Consider the following 21,931-nt stretch of genomic DNA (forward strand, 5'->3'; position numbering starts at 1 on the left):
GTTACAATTAGTAAGTCCCCCCCCCCTAAAAAAAGGAAAAGAAAAAAAAAGAAAGAAAAGAAAAACCCTTTAACACCACTCACATGGGTAAGTTGTGGATCAGGGGCGGAAAGAGTAGGCTTCCCCTCAAATTTTTAGTTTACGTTATAAACTTTTAATATATTAAGCAACACAACCCATGTGTCCCATCTTATTTTCATTTTTTAGTGCCCTAAACCTAACTTTTGAGCTTAACTTTCCAAACCTAAATTTAATTTTGTTTTGAAAATAACAATAAGCCCAAATTGCTTAATTGTCTAATCACATCATAAATTGAAAATTTGAAATCTGCGAGTTATACGGGAGCGAGAAACAAAAAGGTTTCACATCTGATCAGATATATATCGTTAGATTTTTCTTATTGGATTTCAGATTCTTGTTTTTATTTTGAAATATAAGATATGTTCATCAATTTTTCTTTTTTTATTTTGATTGCTCTTAGTTTCGTTTTGATTTGATTGCTTACGTGTTTCTTTTTTTAGTTGTTTATCTTTTGCATAATATTGATCTTCCATTAGCAAAAGTTCCTATTACCATAGTCGTCTCTTTCCTTTTGGTTCGTTTTTCACCCTTGCTTGCTTATGCAGTAACGTTGTTCTACCAACACAACAAAAGCAAAGTTACATTACACTATCTCAAAATGAAAACTATTAGCTATATATCATAATACCATTAGGTGCTAAACACACACAATTAGACATTTATTTACCTCAAAGCAAGCTTCCTCAAGTGTAGAAATTGCACATTACACAAATAATAAAACACATAAATTAAGGTACTTGCATATGACCAGATTCCCACATTTCCACACTTGCCTTATACAGCTTCCTCAAGTAGAGAAATATACTGTGAGATACAACCAAAGACAAAATGACAAAATACATATCATATTTAACATTAATTATTAAACAAACAGAAGGACAAAAATCTTTACCTGAAACCGAAATCCTACAGATCAGTAAGAAATCAAACAACATATCACAAAAAGATCAAAGTTTAGTAAGTAGAGAAATTACTCGAGGCTCAGATCTCTGCCATGGCTGCAATATAGGTTTCCACGCCAATTAGCAGTGCCATCATAGCCTATATTGGATATTTAAACGACAACTCGAGAAGAATAAAGTAACCTGTCATCATAGTCTATTGACTTTCAAGAGTAAAAAACAATCGAAACATACGAAAGCTATGGAGGTTTAGATGAGGTTAGGAATGTTGGATCATCATTGTAACCTCTATCAAATAGAGCTGATCATCATCAGAGTCACATTCAAGGATAAAACTGATATTCACGATGTAAAATAATAAAGACATACGGAAGCTATGGAGGTTTAGATGAGGACATCATCATCATAACCTTTTATCAAACAATTCCAGACTAAGATCATCATCACAATCACATTCTCACCAACGTTGTTGTATGTGTAAATGCACATGTAACCCAAAGAATACAACGAAATAAGTACAAAGTACAATGCACTCCATATATACAACTGTTTAAGCACCATTGTAAAGGAGCAGTGCAAACGTGAGTGACAACCAAACTTGAACGAAGGATCGGAACCGTATTATGGCGGCAACAAAAGTTGCCACGCCAAACCCCGATTAATCATCATAGCCAAGAAACGTTACGGTGAACATAGCCACAAAGAAGTCATTTTAAAATCACAATTAGAATCTGATCACAGACCCTTGAATGCAAGCACAAACAACCCAGATTCAGTCAATAATAACATAATAACAGAACATGCCAGTCGAGCTCAGAAGACCGTCATACGGCCAAACGGGGGCTATAATCATCTTCTAAAGTAGAGACAATGATGATCGTCTCAACTTCAGTGAAACAAATGCCACAATCGTAACCCAAATCAAACAGATAATAGAACATCACATGCAAATACAGGCAACCCGTCGCCGCCTTGGGGGGTTCCAAAATGGAAGCCGGCAACGACGGAGGAGATCGGACGAGAAAGCAGACGTTATACCGCCGTTACCAAGGATTCCGAAATGGAAGATGGAAACAATTGGTGATCGGAACTGGGAAGAGAATAGTATGCATGAAGACGGAGAGAGAAAGTTTCTACAAACAAAAAATCACAAAGGACAGATAATGGAAGGTAGAGAGTTACACAGCGCAAGCAAAAGAATTGAATGGAATTAGTACAAATCCTATTACACATAATATAATTGTTAAAGCATTTCTTCTAAAGAAACAGTAAAAATGTGTGTGTTTAAGAAGTTGGTATTTATTTATAACTAGTATCTACACCCGTCGCGGTTGTGGAAAAAAAAACTTAAGTTTAAATAGGTGAATTATGCTAAGTTCTAAGTTTTGGATAGAAATGAATTGACCAGAAAGCTATTGCAAGTATCATCTCTATTCTATAATTCTTGGGATATTAGCCTTCTCTAATTGGCTTCTATTATTTTACATATGTTACATTTAGCTCATTCAGTTTTAATACATTTTAAAATGTATAAAATAGTTCACAAGATTACATCTAAATAAAATGAATTGACCTTAAAGGAAGAAAAAAATGGATGACAATCTTGAATACTATTGTGTGAGTTGCTCTATGTTTTAAACAATCAAGGGCTAAGAACCAAACCAAAATTAGTTGGTTTCGGGCCTATTACGTTTTTGAGTTTCGTAATCCTTATGTGTTTTCTCATCCAATTCATGCATTTCTAATCAACATTCAAAATGATTCATGAATGCGTGCAAACATTAATGCCATCACTTGGTACTACTGGAAATCTATAATCTCTCGGTTACAGGTTCAAATCTTTGTGATTCAGATGAACTATATATCTCATCACAATCTTCATTTTCATGCCTAACTGGATCTAAATAGATGCTGTCATCATCCGTTGGAACTTCGAGAGCTTTACTACTTTGGCTTTTGTCCAAGAAGGCATGTAGAGGTGAGATCGCCTCATCGTGATCATCATCCACCATGGAGTCCAAAGACATGGTTGATGATGTTGTTGGAAGAAGGGTGAAAGTGGAATCATGTTTGTGTTTAGCCTTTACCCTCCTACGCCATGTATGCAATGATTCTCTTATGTTTTCAGAGACTATGGTTTTCTTAAACCGAGAGCCCATCTGCAAAACTTAACAGAAACTCTAAGAAACCATGCATGGATAAACACATATTGTATAAAGAAAGATATTCTTAACTACAAACCAACAAACAAACTAGAAAATAGGACTGCGGTTTGGTCATGCCTGAGTAACAATGACATAGAGAGGAAATGTGATGAAACTACACCAAATTTGTGAGATAATCCTGAAAAAACCACGAGATTGAAGTGTAAAAACATTATTTTAAGGCTTACTATAACCAAAATCTAGCTTTCTAGTTGTAAATTTACCCAAATGTCAAGCGAATCACTAGAAAGCTATGGCTTTTTGTAAAACAAGAAGTTTCATTCACCTCCCACTATAAATAAGAGAGATCAAGATTTAATATGTGTTATTTTAAATTGAAACCCAATATCACATGTGGAAGAATTGAAAGAAGAAAACAAAAAACAATATTAATGTTAAATGCTTTTGTGTTAATTCTATTCAGCACGTATATAAGAGATAATACAACAAGATAGTATTCATAAAACAAGCAAAAATATAAGACTTATATGTTGTACCCTAATAGAGATAAAACTCATAAATATATCTAGAGATTTCTTGCTAATATTCTTCTTAAGATCGACAATTAGATGAGCATGAGATGTGTAGCTTAAAACAGAAAATGGAATAGGAAAATTAAGAAAATGGTCTTACCAGGGACCAAAGACAGGTAGCCATTTCAAAAGCATTCTGCAAACAGTGTTAGTTAGCAATTCAAATTTGGGCAGGAAGTATGGAACTTTATATTTGTATTACCTGGAATGATATGAACTGTATGAATCGTAACAGAATCCTAGGCCTTCCAAACCAGAAAAGCTCATCTCTCAAGTTAATCTGACTCTGATTTTGACTCGTATTTTTGGTTTCAACAGCAAGTTTTATTACTATCCGATGCAGTTTAGTACCCACAAGGACAATGAACTTTTGTTCATAGTTTAAAACGAAGAGAAAACGTTAGTATTTTTAATGCTTGAGTGTAAAATGAGAAAGGTTTAACAACAGAGTATTTACATACAATTGCTGGAAGGAATGACAACCAGAAGTAAATATTTGTACCTGCATATATAATAGCAATGCAGATTCACCTATTGAATGAAAATGTTGTAAATTATGCATGAAGAAAGTGTCGTGTCTTGTAAACAGAAATATTACCATGAAAACCAAGAAGAATGCATGAAATGGCGAAAATCCATAGAGGGATGCTGCAAGCAATGAACAGTTCATTGAATAAGAATTGAGTAGAAATAGAATTAAAATCAACAAGAACTTTATTAAATAATCTGATGTTGTAGCATTGTACGCGTTCTTGACACTTGATCGAACTAAATATACACAACAAACTGATGTGTTTGAAACGTCGCACCGGACGGTTAATAACCCTAAACAATCGAAACTTGGTGGTTACGTACCAAGTTTGATTTATGACACGATACGCTTAGACACTTTAAATACAACATAAACATAGTTTGACTATTTACATAATAACCGTTATACTTTGATGATGAGTGACTTAACACTTCATGATACATACAACATCACATAGGGAAGTCATCTGTTCCATGGGTCATATACTAATAAAACAAACACTAATACAATATATATATATATATATATATATATATATAATTAATAATTAATATGCTTTTACCAAAATACCTAATATAACATTCAATCCGAGGCAAAATTAGAATTCAATTTTTTTTAATAAGAAAAAACTATAAAGAAAGTGAATCTTTAGAACAACCTAAAAGCTATAAACCCTTTTTTTCTATGTTCATAACCATCATCTTCAAGATTCCAGAATAATTTTAGCAAATAGGAACACTACTGAAAAGCGGGACATTTCCTACACAAAAATGGGCCATTAATAGATGTGGTAAGTACTTCTATGCAAACCCTAAATTTGTAAAAATAGGAACACTATGACATTGAATTCATGCAAACCCTAACAAAGATTTTAAGAGTTTGCTGATGTGACATGCAATCTTGGCTTAAGTTTGCTGGTCAAACGAGCGAATTCCACACCGACTTCGTTTCCATATAGAGTTACTATTGTTTTGAGTTTGTTGGTCAAAGGAATGAACTCTAGATTTTGTCCTTATCCAAATCCGCTAGTCACGCCTAACAAACTCAAAAAAACTTCTCACATTTCCCTTGAGTTCATTCTTAAAGTGTAGCGAATTTGCTTATTTATAGAATAACTCAAAAAGTTCCTAAAATTACTTTCGACATCTCTAAACCACCTAAAAGTCCAAATTTATGATTAAAGAGAGCGGTATTTGAAAGTAAAGGGCAACATTGGTAGTTTATACCTTATTCCAACTATATCTCGAAACTCTTCTTCCATGCTTCGAAGCATGTAGTTATGAAAGTCATATGATAATGGCAGGTTATGAGTCTGAAACAGTGAGTTCATGAAAAATATACTTATATATTCACATGTTACTTGTAAGTAGAGGTGCACAAAAAACCAGTTTCTAAATTGAACTAGCATCCCGAGTCGGTTTGGAAGGTCTTAGGTTCGGCACCGGTCTGTAATCCTCTCCATTAAAACAGGTTCAGAACCAGTGAAACCGAACTGGTTAAAAACCGGCAGTTTACCATCCAAACCAGTCAAGAAACCGATCACAAAATCAAAATTGGTTCCAAAGTGAACCGGCTTGTATACTCAACTCGATCAGTTTTGACATTTTGTTGACCAGCCCAAGCTAATTGTAAATCAAGAAATCGAAGGATAGTGTAGTTACGTACTGTTATAAACCCCAATCGCAAAGCCTTGTAATCTGCTCTATTTATAGAACTCCAAATCTGTCTGCTGAAACAAAGCTGAATGGAGAAATCATTCCTCAGAAAAACTTTCTATTTATAAAAAGGCATTGCATTGGATATGCCATTAACAGAACTATATATGAAGCTTAAAATACTAATATAAACTTCTGCCTTATTAGTTCTTACCAGCCAAACAAGGATATTATGTTGGGTCCATGGATGAGCAGCGTTGCGATAAATAAAAGTCGACAACCGTGTCATTCCTATCACAAGGGGTGATGTAATGATAATCATTAAATATCAAAATTTAAATGGTAGAGCCTTCACAATTGTAACACAAGGAATCACTATTAATATAGTCGATTTCATAAAGGTGGTCAAGAATCTATTGCGACGAGGGATGCATGCAAGTGTTTTTTGATTCAAAACTTAAAAAATTCGAGACTCATCAGGTCAAGACGACCATTTTAGTGATTTTCCTATACCTTGCGGTGTAGGGTGGGCCAGAGACTTGGCTTGGTTTTCCCATATTTTCCAGCTGTAGATCTGATCATGATAGTGAAAAAGAATGTTATTTTAGGCCGAAGAAGAAGAATCTAAAAGAATAATAAATATATCGTAAAATAATGATTTTTTAGATGAGAGCTGAAGGTATAGATTAAACATTCGGAATAGTTGTTTTTTCTCAAAAAAAGATGGATAGCGGAGACCTTGATCATGGCGAGGGCAATCGCAAAGAAGCTGTAAGAGACATGTGTAACACCCAAAACAAGCAAGAAGCGATGAAGCTGCTCCAGACTTTCTTTTGAAACAAAAGATGAACTTCCCTGGAAATTGGCCGGTGGTGCAGTAATAAATTCCAAAAAGAGAACACGTGTATGGTCAGTAATAAATTACAGGGTTAGTTTTCTTTTGTATTATTCATGACTAGGGCCGTGCTTTATCTAACATCTAATTATAAAGAAAATAAATGTTTGTACCAAACCCAACCCAAGCCATCTTGTTTTGACCCGGACTAAAGTTCACGAGGAATAAAGGTTGCAGCTTTGGAATACCATCAAAGACTTTCACAAATCATCTATGTAACGTTTAAAAAAGAGTGGACGGTACAAAACACATGTGACACATTATACATATTCCACATCATTATGCTTTGTCCATATTATATCACCAACACACCATGGGCATGGATAGAAGGAGAAATTCACGGTTAATGATCATGCTTGATTGGGAAATTTTCAATCGTGGCGACCAAAAACAAATCCGCAAGTTCCTAGTATATGTAGACAAAACAAATAAAATTGGGTGGTACGATCAAGGTCGGATTTGATGTTACAAAATCACACCCTATGAATACTTATCATACTCATATTGGGTAATTAAAGATTATGTGGGTTCTTATAGGGTTTACAACCCACTCCACAAGCATCATTGAATCTAAACTAACTCTCTTATGGATGGCAAGCACCATCTTATGTCCATAACCCTTAAGGACAAGAAAACAAGATTGTCTAGAAAAGAAAGATACCTCACAATTAGTACATATGTTTTGATCTTTACCTACAACTTGATGCCAAAGATTCAAGAAAACAACTCTGCAGCCCCCCCTGGTGGCAATATGTGAGGCAATAGGGGGGGGGGGGGGGCACCATATATTTGTCACTGGTAGATGTTGGAAAATAATAATAAAAAATTAAAAAGGGGGGCTTGTCGACAAAATTACTACACCCCTAAAATAAAAATCGTCTCTCTGCTGACGTGACGCCACGTGTCGAAAATCTCCCCATTTTGTAGCCTCCGATGCACATAGTTTAATGAAATGTCTAAACAACCCTTTCTTGTGGACCAACTTATAGTAAAGGCAAGTGGGTGAAAGGGATATGCTGCAACTAGTATTTGACTGAAGTTCATGCGTACTTTGAACAAAACTTAAAACATTTGAGTAATAAAGAGAAGAACCTTCCACCTTGGGGCATATTTCACTGTGTTTATGGCTCAAAAGCTGTCTGGAAACCGCATAATTGGAATAATTACTGAAAGATAAATGATGCTTAGGTGGCTCAACTGAACAAGGATAAAATTGGCTGCTAATCGCAGATGATTTAACACAAATCTTCGCAGCATAAACGATCCAATGACCCATTAGCAATGAGAGCACAGCAAATAGCATTAGTTCTGTTCATAAACAACACAACCGAATAGAATCACAAGAAACTTTTACAAGTTAATTAATAAAGTAAAGAAACAAGAAATGTTTCTAACCACAGCTCATTACCTTCTTTGATCTTGTCTAGAGCAGCACTAAGAGCTTTCCTCTTTGTTCTATACAACCACTATATGCCAAACCAAATCAAATCAGAATTGTTTAACAAATTGTGGATTTGAACACACCTAATACATAATTAACAAGGAAAAACATGACTATGCAAAAATATTTGAAACTTTTCAACAAAAAAGATTCGAAAGTTTGCTATGTTTTTACCTTCTCAGTGTGTCCAAGAGCTGCATTAATGAAGAATCCAAGAAGAACCATGACTGATACAACACTAGCAACAGCCCATGTTGGTGTTTCCACCAATGATTTTCCTTCTGTCTCCATTTTCATCAAAATTTGACAAATTAAATCTATGAACCAATCTTGTGAAAATTAGTCAAGCTTTTGATGATGGGTTTTGCTATCTGATGAGATCAATGGTGCAGCATCAAGATGGGATTAAACTTTAATCTTAGTGTATATCTTTTGGTAGTTCAGTGTAATGTATATATTTGGGTAGTTCAATGTACTATTAAAATCAATGGGGTCATTGATGGCCACCAATTAAATAGTTTAAGGGCGTTGGGAGACATGGGTTTATGGATAGTTGCAAATATTGATAGTTTTTCTTGTCATTAATTTTTGTTCAATAATTTAGAGCAGATGTGGACCATGTAAAGAATTGACCTTTTTTTTTTCTTTTCTTCTTTTTTTTTTTTTTTGAAATATGGAGATAGTTAGAAGTTAGTTGGAAATCTTTATTGTGACTTAAGGGATGCTAGTTGTATTATTATGCTAAAAGTTTTGCCTGAACCCATTAATTTGGTTCGACAAGAACATGGATCTAATCTAGAGTCTCTAGAATAAATGAGTAATTTGAATAACACTTTTAAAAAATATTTAAAAAATTTTAAAATGGATTGAAAATTACAGATATATCTTAGAAAAATGAAGAATAGAAAAAAAATTAATGTAAAGATTTTTTTAATATACTTAAATGGGTTAAAGGATCAATACGAATCCAACCTATTTTTTTAAATGGGTCAATTCGGACCCGGCCCCTTTTTAAATGGTTTGTGTTAGTTGATCCAAAACCTTTTTTAAAAACTGATTTGATTTTCCTGAAATAACAAGAGTTAGTTTTAAATTGAGGTGTAAACAAGTTAGTCAAGCTGTTCGTAAGATACTCGAAATTAGTACGCTAAAGCTCAAACTCAACCGAGATTAAATAAACAAACTCATGCCCAAGCTCAAGCTCAAGATACGTTTATTTAATAAACCAGCCAAAGTCTGAGCTTCACTAACTTAGTTTGAAGTTGGTTAGAAATGGATTTTGTCTTTTCATGTTTTAGATTTTTCTAAAAATAAAATACATAAACTATTTCTCGACACCTTGCTAATAGGGTGTTGTCTCAGTGTTAAAGGGTCAATCGAAATTTTGGCATTTTTGATTCTATGAAGCTAATCAATTTCAGTTTTTTGATTTTATGTATGAGTTCGAATCTATTACGTGTCGGTTTTTTGTGTTGCATTTGAACTTTAAATGTTTGGGGCTGAAAAAAGCGGTCCAAGATAATAAATTTGTGTTTAAAACTTTTTGCCTAAAATTTTTGTTATTGGCTTATTAATGAACTTTTGTTTTAACACTTTTAGTTAAACTAATGAATTTAAGCTATAAATTCAATAACAAACATTCAAACAAGTTTGTTATGGTTCGGGTTTGAGGTTTGGTGCGCTTCAGTTTTGGAATAAGGTAAAACAAAAATTGAGCATAACTTTTGGTTTACAATAAAAAATTTTAATCGAATCATCAATATTTACTTTGGAGTGGTTATTTCAGTACGAGTTTGTCAATTAATTTAGCTTGGTCATTTTCTTTTAGTGGTGAGCTCAATATGGATACCGATACTTTTGATACGGAAAATAGTAATACCAAAAATCGTCAAAAATAGATATCGATATAGAAAATGTCCAGTAATCCCATTAATAGTTTTTATATTACCCTTGCACACTGAAAAAAGGACAGATATTGATTTGCCCATGTGAGTTTGTTCTATTTTTATTTTATCTTTGTTAAATCATATTTGGACATTTGATAAATAAATAACCACTTTCTAAAACCATTTAGGCAATCAAATCCAAAATTTATGGTGGTACTTTTAAGGAGTGTTGGATATACTTGGTGATATGGATCTCCAATTAGAATCTCGGACAAATATTCACATGATTTTCAAATTCTAATCTAATCCAACTATCCAATCCAACTATACTAATAAAAGAAAATAATAAGGATAATGTGTCAATCTTATATTTATTTTGACAACTGGATTATAATTTCTTTTATGATTCTCTAATCTTTCATGTCATTTATCCTAGATATCCATGGGGCATGTGTCAAAATAATTTTGGCAAATGGGTTATAATTTCTTTTCTAATTCTCTAATCTCCCATCTCATTTATCATGGCTATCCATGGGTAATGAGTCAAAACAATTATGGCAAATGTTGTATATAAAGATATTTGTTCGAATTTGTAAATTTGAGGTTCTAAACTTTTTATTGTTTGTACTATATATTTTTATTTTCTTTGTACCCTTTGATTTTGTTCGTCTCTTTCAAATAATGGACCTTATTTATTCTTATTATTTGACAAAGTCCATGTAATACACGGGTTCAAAAGCTAGTAAGACTGATAAAAAAAATGTCGCTGACACAAGTTGTCATAGATCTCATGAATATATATAATAGTTGTTTGTGTGATGTAGTTATCAAATTATCACGACTGCTAACAACACTAATAGGGTACCCGCGCGATGTGAAGGCGGACATTTGCAATGTTGTAGCCGTTTATGTTGGTTCATAAGTCAACTCGTGAGATATTGTATAATAGTATTTTAGTTAGTTAGTTAGTTTGGTTGTTTGTATGATATTTCACAAAACTTAATTATATAATTGTTTTTACTGTTATTACCGTTTCTAGTTAGTAGCATCAATATGGTATATATCTTTTTCATAAGCGTTAAACATGTTAAGTAAATAATAAATTGACATTAAAATTATTGTCTACTTCGGTAAACTATTATTACAATGCAATAAACAAAAACAAGAATAATAAATTTTAGTTATATTTCTCGCATATCCTAATTATCTCATTTTGATTTTTCAGCCACCATCATCATCGGCGAACATGTTATCAAAAGATTCACAAGGAGGTTGTTCAGGTTTCGTTGATACATTTGGTGTAGGTTCAATTTCTTTTGTGCTGGCCTCTTGCATTGCTACATTTCCTGTAGCAGGTTTTGATACTGAAAAAACTATTGTTTAGTTTCTTGTATATGTTTTATCAAATTAATAATGTTATATGTATTCAATATTTAATCAATATTTTTCCTCTTCCCATCAGTGCTCTTCAACACTCTCCTTTTACAACTAGTTGGGAAGAAATTAATTTGCCCCTTTGAAAATGTTATAACATCTATGAGGCTCAACACTCTCCATTTCATTAACTTCAAAGAATAAGTAAAACGACAATATAAAGGCTTAAACTCTCTCACAAACTCTCTCTCTAAGTTCTGATCTATAATCTCCAGCACATAAGATCACACTATTTATAGACGTGGCTTATCAACCTATGGGGCGCATAAGGTTATGCACGTGTAAGTTATGCTCTGCATAACTTAGACGGTCCTTTAGGTACTTATGCGATAGCTTTACAAAATACAATATAATACATCAAAAAAAATAATACATGACCCGAGCTATAGATGTTATGCTCTAACAATAGTGAATCAATGACACAAAATTTTTGAATTGAATTCACTCCTATGTAAAAAAAAGGTAACTTGATTTCTTTAACTATGTTCTTGACTTCTCCACTGAATTCTACCAATATCGAGGACTTCTTTAACATTTTAATTAAAACCTTATCGATCTCAAATCCGTTAGGTCGTGTTTCTCTTTATTATTTTGTTCGTTTATACTCTTTAGGTTATTTATATTGTTTATAAATTTAATTAAAGGCCAAATAGTCAGGAATCCTCACGGAACTAACCAGCTCGCTTAAATTTGTTAGTGCATGATTTGTTGTCCGCGGCTGATCGAATAGGCTAGGGGTAGTTTAGTCTTTATCTTTAATGTAAAATGGCTCACTGCTATGGATTGTATAGCGAATGAGGCCCATTCATTATAGACTAAGCTCATTCGTTAGCTGTGACATTCATGACAAAATCGAGTATGCCTTAGTATCTATGTATCGAATAAGCGATTAACCGCTTATTACGTAACGAACAAACGATTAACCGAACGGGTCTTGTTATGACCTAGATATCCCGAGGGGCCATCTATAAGTGATATACGTCTATTATAAGCCAATATATTGATATTATGGCTTTAATACGATAGCAAACCAGTTAAACGAAAACATGCTCGTTTAACTACTCGCTATGAATTTAAACACGAAAGATAGTTCCGAAACAAGGATTGTATCATCCGTTAAGCCGAAAATGACTTACACAACACTTATTTGAAATGTTTTAAGCGATCCTGAAAATATTTTCGATTTTTACAAACAAAAAGTATGTTTTTATAAATTTATACAAAAATGGCCGAAAAACGATTGCTTTCGCACTGTTTGTCGTACCCGATATATTATTCGCGCCAAAAACCGAACCCTAAGTAAACTTGGGCTCGGTATTTCACGTTCGGCATGCAAAACGACACTAATGGGCCAAAAATGGGCCCAAATGGAGCCCAAAAATGCAGCTCGCCAAAGTGGACTTTTGTTTTTTCTTTACATATAAGTTAAAACATAAGACTTTTACAACCATTTCACATTCATTCAAGTTTCACACCTGCTAGCTTGCTTCTCCTTAAGTTCCAGCCAAACCCTAAGGTAAACACCACCTTTTGATCATTTTAAAACTTGTTTAAACATGGTTTTAGCATAAATATTGCATCTTGATTACTAAAAATTGTTTCTAACCATGCAAAAACCCTAAAAATGGTCCAAAAACATGTTTTGATCCTTCACATAGTTAGAGACCTGGTTTGATAAGTTTTTTGGCCACAAACACGGATTAAGGGGTTTAAATCGTGTTTTTACGGTTCAAAAGTTCGGTTTAAATCCCTAACCTAAACCCTAACTTTCAAGGCTGGTGTTTTGATGATACATGCTTGATTTTGTGATATAAGACCTGTATCCACCTTACTTAGAAGCCCAAGGACCTGGAAATTTGATTAAGAGAGCGAAAACGAACCAAAACCGCAAAGGTAATACCGAATTACTTGATTACGGGCTGCTTATTGTTAGATCGTGATGTGCATATTGTTAGATTGTAAAATTTTGTAGAGACATCATGGACCATATGAATGAGTCCTTGTCCAAATTTGGTAATTTTTCGACCATCCGCGAATATTTGGCGAATTTAATACCGGATTGAGACGTTTATTTGGGAAAAATACTAAAAATGCTTGAAAAATTATGAAATTTTGTGGGGAACTCAGATTTAATATAATATAATCATATATGAAATTTGGGGTCATTTGGAAAAATGTAACTATGCTTTTGGATTCGCGTTTATTTGGATTTTCATAGTCGTTTTTGGCTCGAAAAGGAAATTTGGAAAGGTTTTCAGCTTCTAGAAAATTTAAGGGTTATTTTGGGAAGTATTTTAATCACTCAAGAATTTTTCCGGATTTTTCAGAAATCATTTGGTATAAACGAACAATTTTCGGGCTAAATATAGCACATAAAATGAATTTTTATAAATTAATAAACCAGTAAATAATTCCAGAAATATTTCTATAAATATCTAAATATTTTATTTGATAAGTGGCTAAATTTTCATAGTTTAATGATTAATGGATAATTAATTGTGCTAATTTGAATGTTAAGCAAATTCAATTTTGATAAAAACCGACAGGTTTGCGATTAATGAACCTGTTAGAATATCAGAACATCAAGAGTGATCAAAAAGCATATTTTCAGGTTAATTAACTAAAAACTAACTTTTTTTGGGAAATCCGGACAGTTTGGATAGATTGTGCGCGCTTTTCTCCAAACCAATTTGAATAAACGGAAATGAGCCCCGTAGCGAATCCAGACCCCTAAACTGTGATCTTTCTTTATAACTTAATCATTTTATGAACTAACACGATTACCCAAGTTTACATACTCATAACTATTTTCCAAACGTATAAACGAGCAACTTGGCTCAGCTGGTGAAACGGGGAAACTGAGCCAAGTACAATTTTAAATATTATACATTGAAATCATCACAATCTAAGCCTACTGACACTTTCTGGGCGTGACAGCTATACCCAGACTAGATATACAGCCCAGTCTAATATGAAGACTATAATAATATTAAAATATTAATATTATTATAATATTTACTAAGGGACTAAGAGATAGGAAGGGAAACGAACCCTGAGCTGCCATTACCCTGAGTACCTACAAAACCGTGAGTTTCATAATCCTTCTTTTCAAACTGTTTACGAACTTTTGGGGTGAGAAGCATGTTTATGTATGTTACCTATCTGAAAACGGTTCAGGATATAAATTATCTGAACACTCATTTACGAAAAGTCCCTACAAACTTAATAATCAAATACGTGCTAATGAAAGGTGAATAGTACTGTTGATTGTTAAATTAAATGGAGTTACTACGAATGCCAAAACATAATGAAATTATACATGACAACCTGTTCATACAAATACGCTATGCAATGTTAAGCACAACAGGTTGAGGAATAACGTGGTCTGTAATGGCCATGGGAATAACGTGGTCTGTGATGGCCATGGGAATAACGTGGTCTATAAAGGCCATGGGAATAACGTGGTTTGTAATGGCCATGGAATAACGTGGTCTGTAATGGTCATGGGGATAACGTGGTCTGTGACGATCATGAGAACAACATGGATAGTGGAGGTCACGAGGTTATTGTGGGCGAAAGGGGGCCACAGTGATTGATGGTACATGGGAAATACTATATGTGTATATATACATATATATATACACACACACAAACACATACTATGTGGTAGGCATAGGAAATACTATAGCATAGGAAATACTAGCTATATATATATATACACTTTGCAATGCTTGATTTTATGTGGAACCGTTGTGGGCAGAAGGGAGGCTACAGTGGTTGATGTCACGCGGAACCGTTGTGGGCGGAAGGGGGGCCATAGTGGTTGATTTTTGTGGAAAATGAAGGCAAGTAGTATGAACGAACAGTCGCGATTCCATATTTATTTCAAATTTATATCATAAACATATACACATATATATGTACATACAAACATGCATATGTACAGATATATAATCGTAAATAAAATTTTACATACGCGCGTACATACAAACTATGGTTATGTGGTATGCAGAATCGATTTCGTTAAAACTTATGAAACTCATCAACTATTCGTTGTTGACCTGTTTTTAACATGCTTTTCATGTAATCAGAAAAGTGAAGTAGATTGAGTATGTGCTACGTGTTTGGATTGTGATCGAGGCCATGTAAACTGATTCGAGTTAGAAATGAAGTAGTTGAAGACTAGTTTTGATTGTATCACTTAGTTTGTAAAAGTTGTTAGAACAATGTAATATATTGTAAATTAGTTAGTAATGTTTTTTATGAACAATGTATTTGATACTTGGTGTGTCTGTTACATTACCGTTTTACGCTTCCGCAAATCGCTTAATGGGGTGTGACATTAGCCTAGGAGCACATACGCTCAGAATTAGCGTATGTGGGTTATTCATTACATAAGTGGGCGCATTAGTTACTACAGTGTAACGAATAAAAGCTTATTCATTAAAGTATTGTCCATTCGCTAAGGGTGTTTAGAGAATAGAGGGCATTCTGTCAACCCTTGCTAAAGCGGAAGCACGGGCGCATGATGTCATTTATACCGTAGGCATATGATTATCGCCAACATACATGTATTAAGATACCAATAGTTTTTTTGAAAACGATGACAGACCATAATGTTTCCAAGAAAAATTAGTTAAAGACAAAAAGGAGATTTCTCGTATATGACCGGAATCATCGATAGGGTTATACAAACGAAATCCCTCCAAAAAGGTATCCTAATTATGCATTGAGGTCCGGGCTTCATGATTCCTTATGTGCGTTGTTAATTCCCTGAAAAACATACGTTTTAAAAATTCAACACAATGGTTGGTGAGTTCATAGGTTTTGAGACTCAATATGAAATCATGTTACTCATATATCATTGAATTAGTTCGCAAACAATTATACGATAATATGTTGAAACAAATATAATGATCCTCTGTAGACTAGCTAAATCTATGAATTAATATGATGAACCTTGAGCCTATAACCAAACCACGACTTATATCCTTTTGCCATGTTCAAATCTCAAATATGGAATATACGCACCCTAGTTCGATGCAATATCGAAACTTAGCGTGACTAACCTAACAGTATGAGGAAATGTCATTGTCAATAGTATTATTCGTATATTCCTGTGGCTAACTCTGTTAGATAATAGTTATATTATGCAGGCAAGGGACTTATCACTACATAGTTCAAAACAAGTTCGTAAAAGGATTGATTGTTTTGTTTCTAATTAACTTATATAAAAGTAGTTGTTTATGTTTCTCCCTCTGCTTAGAAAACAATAAAAACAGTAAAAAGGGGTCGTGAAACTTACCTCATGAGTTCAGTGTTGGTTCGCTAGCAATTTTAGATTAAACCGGGTTCCGCTGCCTTCACAAGTCCTAAACGTTTAAGGTCAGTTAGTTCGTTATCGATCCGCAAGTCGTTTTATGCTAGTCGCTTTCACCCAACTAGCTGTATCGTTTATTATAGTTGTGTCGGTCGCTTTCACCAACCGAACGTTTCATTTATTATGTTTGTTCAGGTTACTTTCCCCAACCTAACGTTTCGTTTAAGTTTTGGATGACTTGTTGGTGATAATTTTGTATAAATATTTATATGCTTGCATAATTATTAAGAACGCAACTCATTAGTGTCGGTTTCATTTAAATATAACCGATTCGTTTGGTCGAGTAGTGTGTGTGTATATATATATATATGTATGTATATTAAAAGTATACATTTATTTCTTTAAGTTTCGACCAATATTTTAGTGTAAATATATCTTCGTTCATAACTTTCCAAATCAACTTTATATCCCGTTTTGCCCATTTACCTCGTAAAAATTATTATTTTTACTACTAACTTATATATATGTTTGTCAAAATATATATTTAAGTAAAATTCACCGTTCTGAGACAAAAAGTCATTTTTCTCCATTCCACGTGTACTTTCGTAAGTTTCTTTGTTCATTACTTTGTCGCTAATAATGTCTATATTTTATCGTTTTAAATTATAAAATTCATTTTATTCAAAATCATATTAGGCTTAATAAAGCTATATAATCGCAATCACAACATAAAAATCTATAAAAGCTTATGTGTTGTTTACTCAAATTTTCAAAACACGTTTTGACTTTTAAAGATATATATGTTTTTTTTTTTTCTTTTTTTTTTATCAAAAGTCGCATGCACACGTTTGAACATATTTTCTATTATTTGTACTTAAAGTCACAAATTTCACATAGTTTTCCAAATAACCGCTTTATTAAACCAATAACTCGTGTTTTACTCGTTTATCCTTTAGTATCCAAACTTTATATATTTTTAGAAGTTCATTTTCCGTCTTTCAAATAACCTACTTGCATATAAATATTTTATACAAAGGTTCATCTTTTTAACATGAGATTGTATAATATTATTAGGACTTTGTAAAAACAAAGTTAATATTTCCTAATCATCATTTATATTCAAAAGAACCCTTTTAACTAGTATATAAGCACCCTGATCATTTTTAACAGGTTTTTAACTCAAGTTTTGCAAACCTTTTCAAATCCTTAACCAAACTCATACTTATAAAGTTTTAACCTAAGTATTAGCATCGTTATACATATTAGTTAGTTTGTTGATCGTTGGGTGTTTGAGCTAGCATAAACACTCTTTATAAACATATGTAAAGATAGATTTGAAAATATTAGCTCACAACGCTCTAAGATTCGGGTTCGTTTGAGTGAGTTTTTTTGTAAATGGAGGGTGTTACTTGAATACGTGGTTGTGGGTAACTCAAAACTCCTTTCATATTACATGGAGTATGGTTTTATTAATGTAATATGGTATGCATGATTTGCATATCTAGGATATCCTACAGGATATGGTTGAATGGATTTTTCCAGTCATAAGAGGATAAGGTGAAATAGTTTGCTAGAGGATTGAGTAAATCTTTATTTGACTATCAGTGGAGTTTTATTACATATTTTGGTTATTAGTTGTCAAGATTACAATAATTTGGAATGGCAAGGCACAAATAATGGAAAAGTAAGTCATGTACTGAAAAGAAGTGTGCTACCACTTTCAAACCTCTATCTTGTACAAAATTATATTTAAGTTGATATTTCTAGCAAATCGCCTAGCTCAACGATATGTAGGCGAATAGATTTTCATGCGAATATATAAGGCATCCATTGCATAGAAAAGATAGCATAATAAAATCAATCATTGCGATCAATAGATGGTACTCTTAATAGTTGAAACGATCTCATTGCGGGTGTGAACCATAACCAAGGAATATATGTTTTCAATATATTGGCCAGGCCGTATGGAGACGAGATTTATACGCATTTGAAAGATTATAGAGAGTGAACTCACTCATTAGGATATGACTGACTAACGAGGATTTTGGATATCTTGTTCTACAATCTTACTACATCTTGTGGGTATTAAGTAATGCTACGCATTCATGATATGGTTATCACAAATAAATTTAGGGTTTGATAAAGAAATTTAGGGTTGATAAAGTAAAGACTTAGTGAGAAGGATTGCATGTTTTAAATGATGATGAAACATTTTCATGAGTTTCTATAAACTACAGGTATCTAAAGATTTGCGAAGACTAGCTTGTTTCAATGGAATGATTTGAAGACAAGAGTTACATCCAAACGAGTTTGAGGTATATATACTAAATTACTAGATACTTAGTTTATTTACCAATATAATTATTTTTTTTATGTATAGGTTTTAAATTATGATGAAGCATCTCTACAAGTTTCTATATGCTATATGTATTCATTACTTATACATGTTTGTTTTTAATTATTATTTTTGATATAGAAAATATTATTCTTTTTCAACAGATGGATTTTGATGAGTGAACAAGCATCATCGCTATTATATGAAACACTAAGAAATCAGATAAGTATTATATTCTTTTGATTGTATTATAGTTTATGAATTTGTTATAACATTATCTCATTATTATCTATTATAGGTGATGAACTTAAAGCCCATTCCCTTTCATCAATTCAAGATTTTGTAAACCTACTTTATAGTTGGTGTATATCAATATGATTGTATTAGGTTTGTATGTAACTGGAATATGTATATTAAAGTGTATATTCTAATGGATGAATAAATATTTTTATTATACTATGAGTGTAAGTACCCGTTGTATATAATGAGCCGGTTGTATTTAGTTCATTGAAAACAAAACGGCTCACAACCTGTTGTGTAAATAATTATAAACACCGATTTTGGGCCAGTTGCATTAGGTTGTAAACACTTTTAAACAACGGTTTTGTTGCCCGCTGTAAAACGGTATTAAGAGCGATTGTAGCCCATTGTTAAAGTTATAACACCGGTTAGTTGCCCGTTCTAAATCTTTCTCTCCAACGTCAGTTCCGTTTTATTTAGTTACTATACAATGGTTTTTTTTAACGTTGTAATTTACAAATATATGCACCGGTTAGAGACTCGTTGTAAAATTGTAGTACCACTGTTATGTTTTAACTACCATTTAGATACAACACACTGGTTGTTGAACCGTTTTAAATATCAGATTTCAACTTTTGCGACACAACCTATATAACGGTTTCAGACCGTTTCAAATACCCTAAATAATCGTTTTAAAATGGTCATTTTCTGTACAAGTGGGAATAGATAAGATAATTAAATGGGTCATTACCATTCGCCTGTCTTGTTTGGTTAACCTACGTGAATGATATGGAATATTACTTTATGTTGTTTGGTTTTCACAAATATGTAGAAATGAAATAGAAATGATAAAAATACTAAAATATCAAATTAATTTTTTTATACAAAAATAAAAGAATTGCAATGGCAACAGTGGTAGCTCCGGTGGCGACGGTGGTGGTGGTTGTGGCGGTTAGGCTGCAGGAGCGGTGGTTGCGGTGGATATGGAGGTGGGGTTGGGTGGCGGTGGTCAAGCGGTTGTGGTGGCGGTGGTGATCAGATGGTGAGGGTGATAATGGTTGTGGTGGCTACGACAATGATGGTGGCGGAGGTGGTAGCGCCAATGGTCATCTGGTGGTGGCGATGGTAGTGGTGGTGACAATGGTGGTGGCGGCGGTCAAGTGGAGGTGCTGGTGGTGGTGGAGGTGGTGGAGGCGACAATGGTGATGGTGGTGGTGGAGGCGGACATGGTGGCGGTGGTCAAGTGGAGGTGATGGTGATGAGTCATTTCATTCTCCTTATCTTTCCTACACAGCCAAACGTTACCAAATAGTTTCTTTATAAAAGCATATGAGAGTCCATCAGGACCCGTGCTTTGTCACTACCACATTCCCATATGCTATCTCGAACCTTTCCGATAGATATCCCCGTTTCCAGAAATTTCTAACTTACAGGATTGGGTGAAAGACCAGTGGAACTCAGTTCCTTCAAAACGTTGGAATCTCTGTGCATCGAATTTATAAAATAGATGTTTAATATTTTGTTAAAAATTCTAATATCCATATTTTGATGTTCCAGTAGTTATTAATTTAATAAATCAATAACCCCTTAGCTAGTCTCGCATTCATATTCCATATATCTAATATATATAAAGCACAGTCAAGAACCTCTTAAATTTTAAGACATACCTAACTTGATGCTTCAAGTACAACTTATATAACATTAATTTTTGAATTTCAAGGGTTTTATTTGTCATTTCATCAATCAATATTACGAAAGAAATTATTTCGTATGATACATTTACGTTAGTTACCCTTTATCTTTTTTTTTTGTAAATTTAACCAATATTTACATTTCAAACCCATCATCTTTATCCACATATTCCTCAATCTATTATTTTTACTATTTTCTTTATATCTTCAAGTATATTATGATTTCTAAAAAAATCAAATATACCATTGCAATGTTTTTATTTTTGTCGACGTTTCAGAATAAAAACCTTTCAAAATAGATGTGTTTTTAAAAACGTACAAGTGACTGAAGCATGAAGGTAAAACTAAAAAATGCAACTATAAATAAACCAATAAAATGTACAAACACATAAAAATTCTCACTGTAGTGTTAGTTTATTAAAATCTGAAATTACAAAATAAGTCCTCCCTAAAAAACTCAAATTACATTTTATACACCAATTAATATTATACACCACAAGCTCAATAAAAAAAACTTATTTTTCTTCTATTTAATTATGAAATCACAAAATTATCCACTCATCAATAAATACAAAAAACATATTAATTAATATCAATCTAACGGTTTATTTAGAATCGGTCCGGGTTTTGAAACGGGTTCTATGGGACGGGTTAGCGGTTTTCACGAGTTTTTATAGACGACCAAAAACCGGGTTTTAAATGGGATTCCTGGACCGGTTTACACAGCCCGTTTTTAATCCATGAATGGTTTATATGAATATTGCATAACATGTGTGTTGTCT

The 21,931-nt window shown here is 33.2% G+C and overlaps 1 protein-coding gene across 1 annotated transcript; it reads right to left on the minus strand.

Annotated features, from left to right (window-relative positions):
- Positions 1-2,776: 2,776 nt before the first annotated feature.
- LOC143632977 (MLO-like protein 4) lies at positions 2,777-8,540 on the minus strand. Its single transcript, XM_077101370.1, has 15 exons — positions 8,418-8,540; positions 8,211-8,268; positions 7,902-8,110; positions 6,646-6,762; positions 6,421-6,481; positions 6,122-6,198; positions 5,918-5,992; positions 5,479-5,564; positions 4,319-4,368; positions 4,182-4,222; positions 3,923-4,087; positions 3,821-3,856; positions 3,412-3,479; positions 3,266-3,326; positions 2,777-3,142 (listed from the first exon to the last, which is right to left on the minus strand). Exons 1-15 carry the CDS (start codon positions 8,538-8,540, stop codon positions 2,795-2,797), a joined length of 1,575 nt encoding a protein of 524 aa, XP_076957485.1. The 3' UTR covers positions 2,777-2,794.
- Between the last annotated feature and the right edge of the window lie 13,391 nt (positions 8,541-21,931).

This window comes from Bidens hawaiensis, unplaced genomic scaffold, assembly GCF_021521415.1.
Source record: "Bidens hawaiensis isolate Kalapana, Puna unplaced genomic scaffold, B.hawaiensis_p1.1 tig00006556_1, whole genome shotgun sequence".
Lineage (NCBI taxonomy): Eukaryota > Viridiplantae > Streptophyta > Magnoliopsida > Asterales > Asteraceae > Bidens > Bidens hawaiensis.

Bases quoted from the DNA above. Each gene is read 5' to 3' on its own strand.
- LOC143632977 (XM_077101370.1), bottom strand. From the start codon at position 8,540: ATGAAAATGGAGACAGAAGGAAAATCATTGGTGGAAACACCAACATGG. The intron at 5,565-5,917 runs GTACGTAACTAC...TCACTGTTTCAG, and splicing joins TGCGATTGGGGTTTATAACA to ACTCATAACCTGCCATTATC. The intron at 3,857-3,922 runs GTAATACAAATA...CACTGTTTGCAG, and splicing joins TACAGTTCATATCATTCCAG to AATGCTTTTGAAATGGCTAC.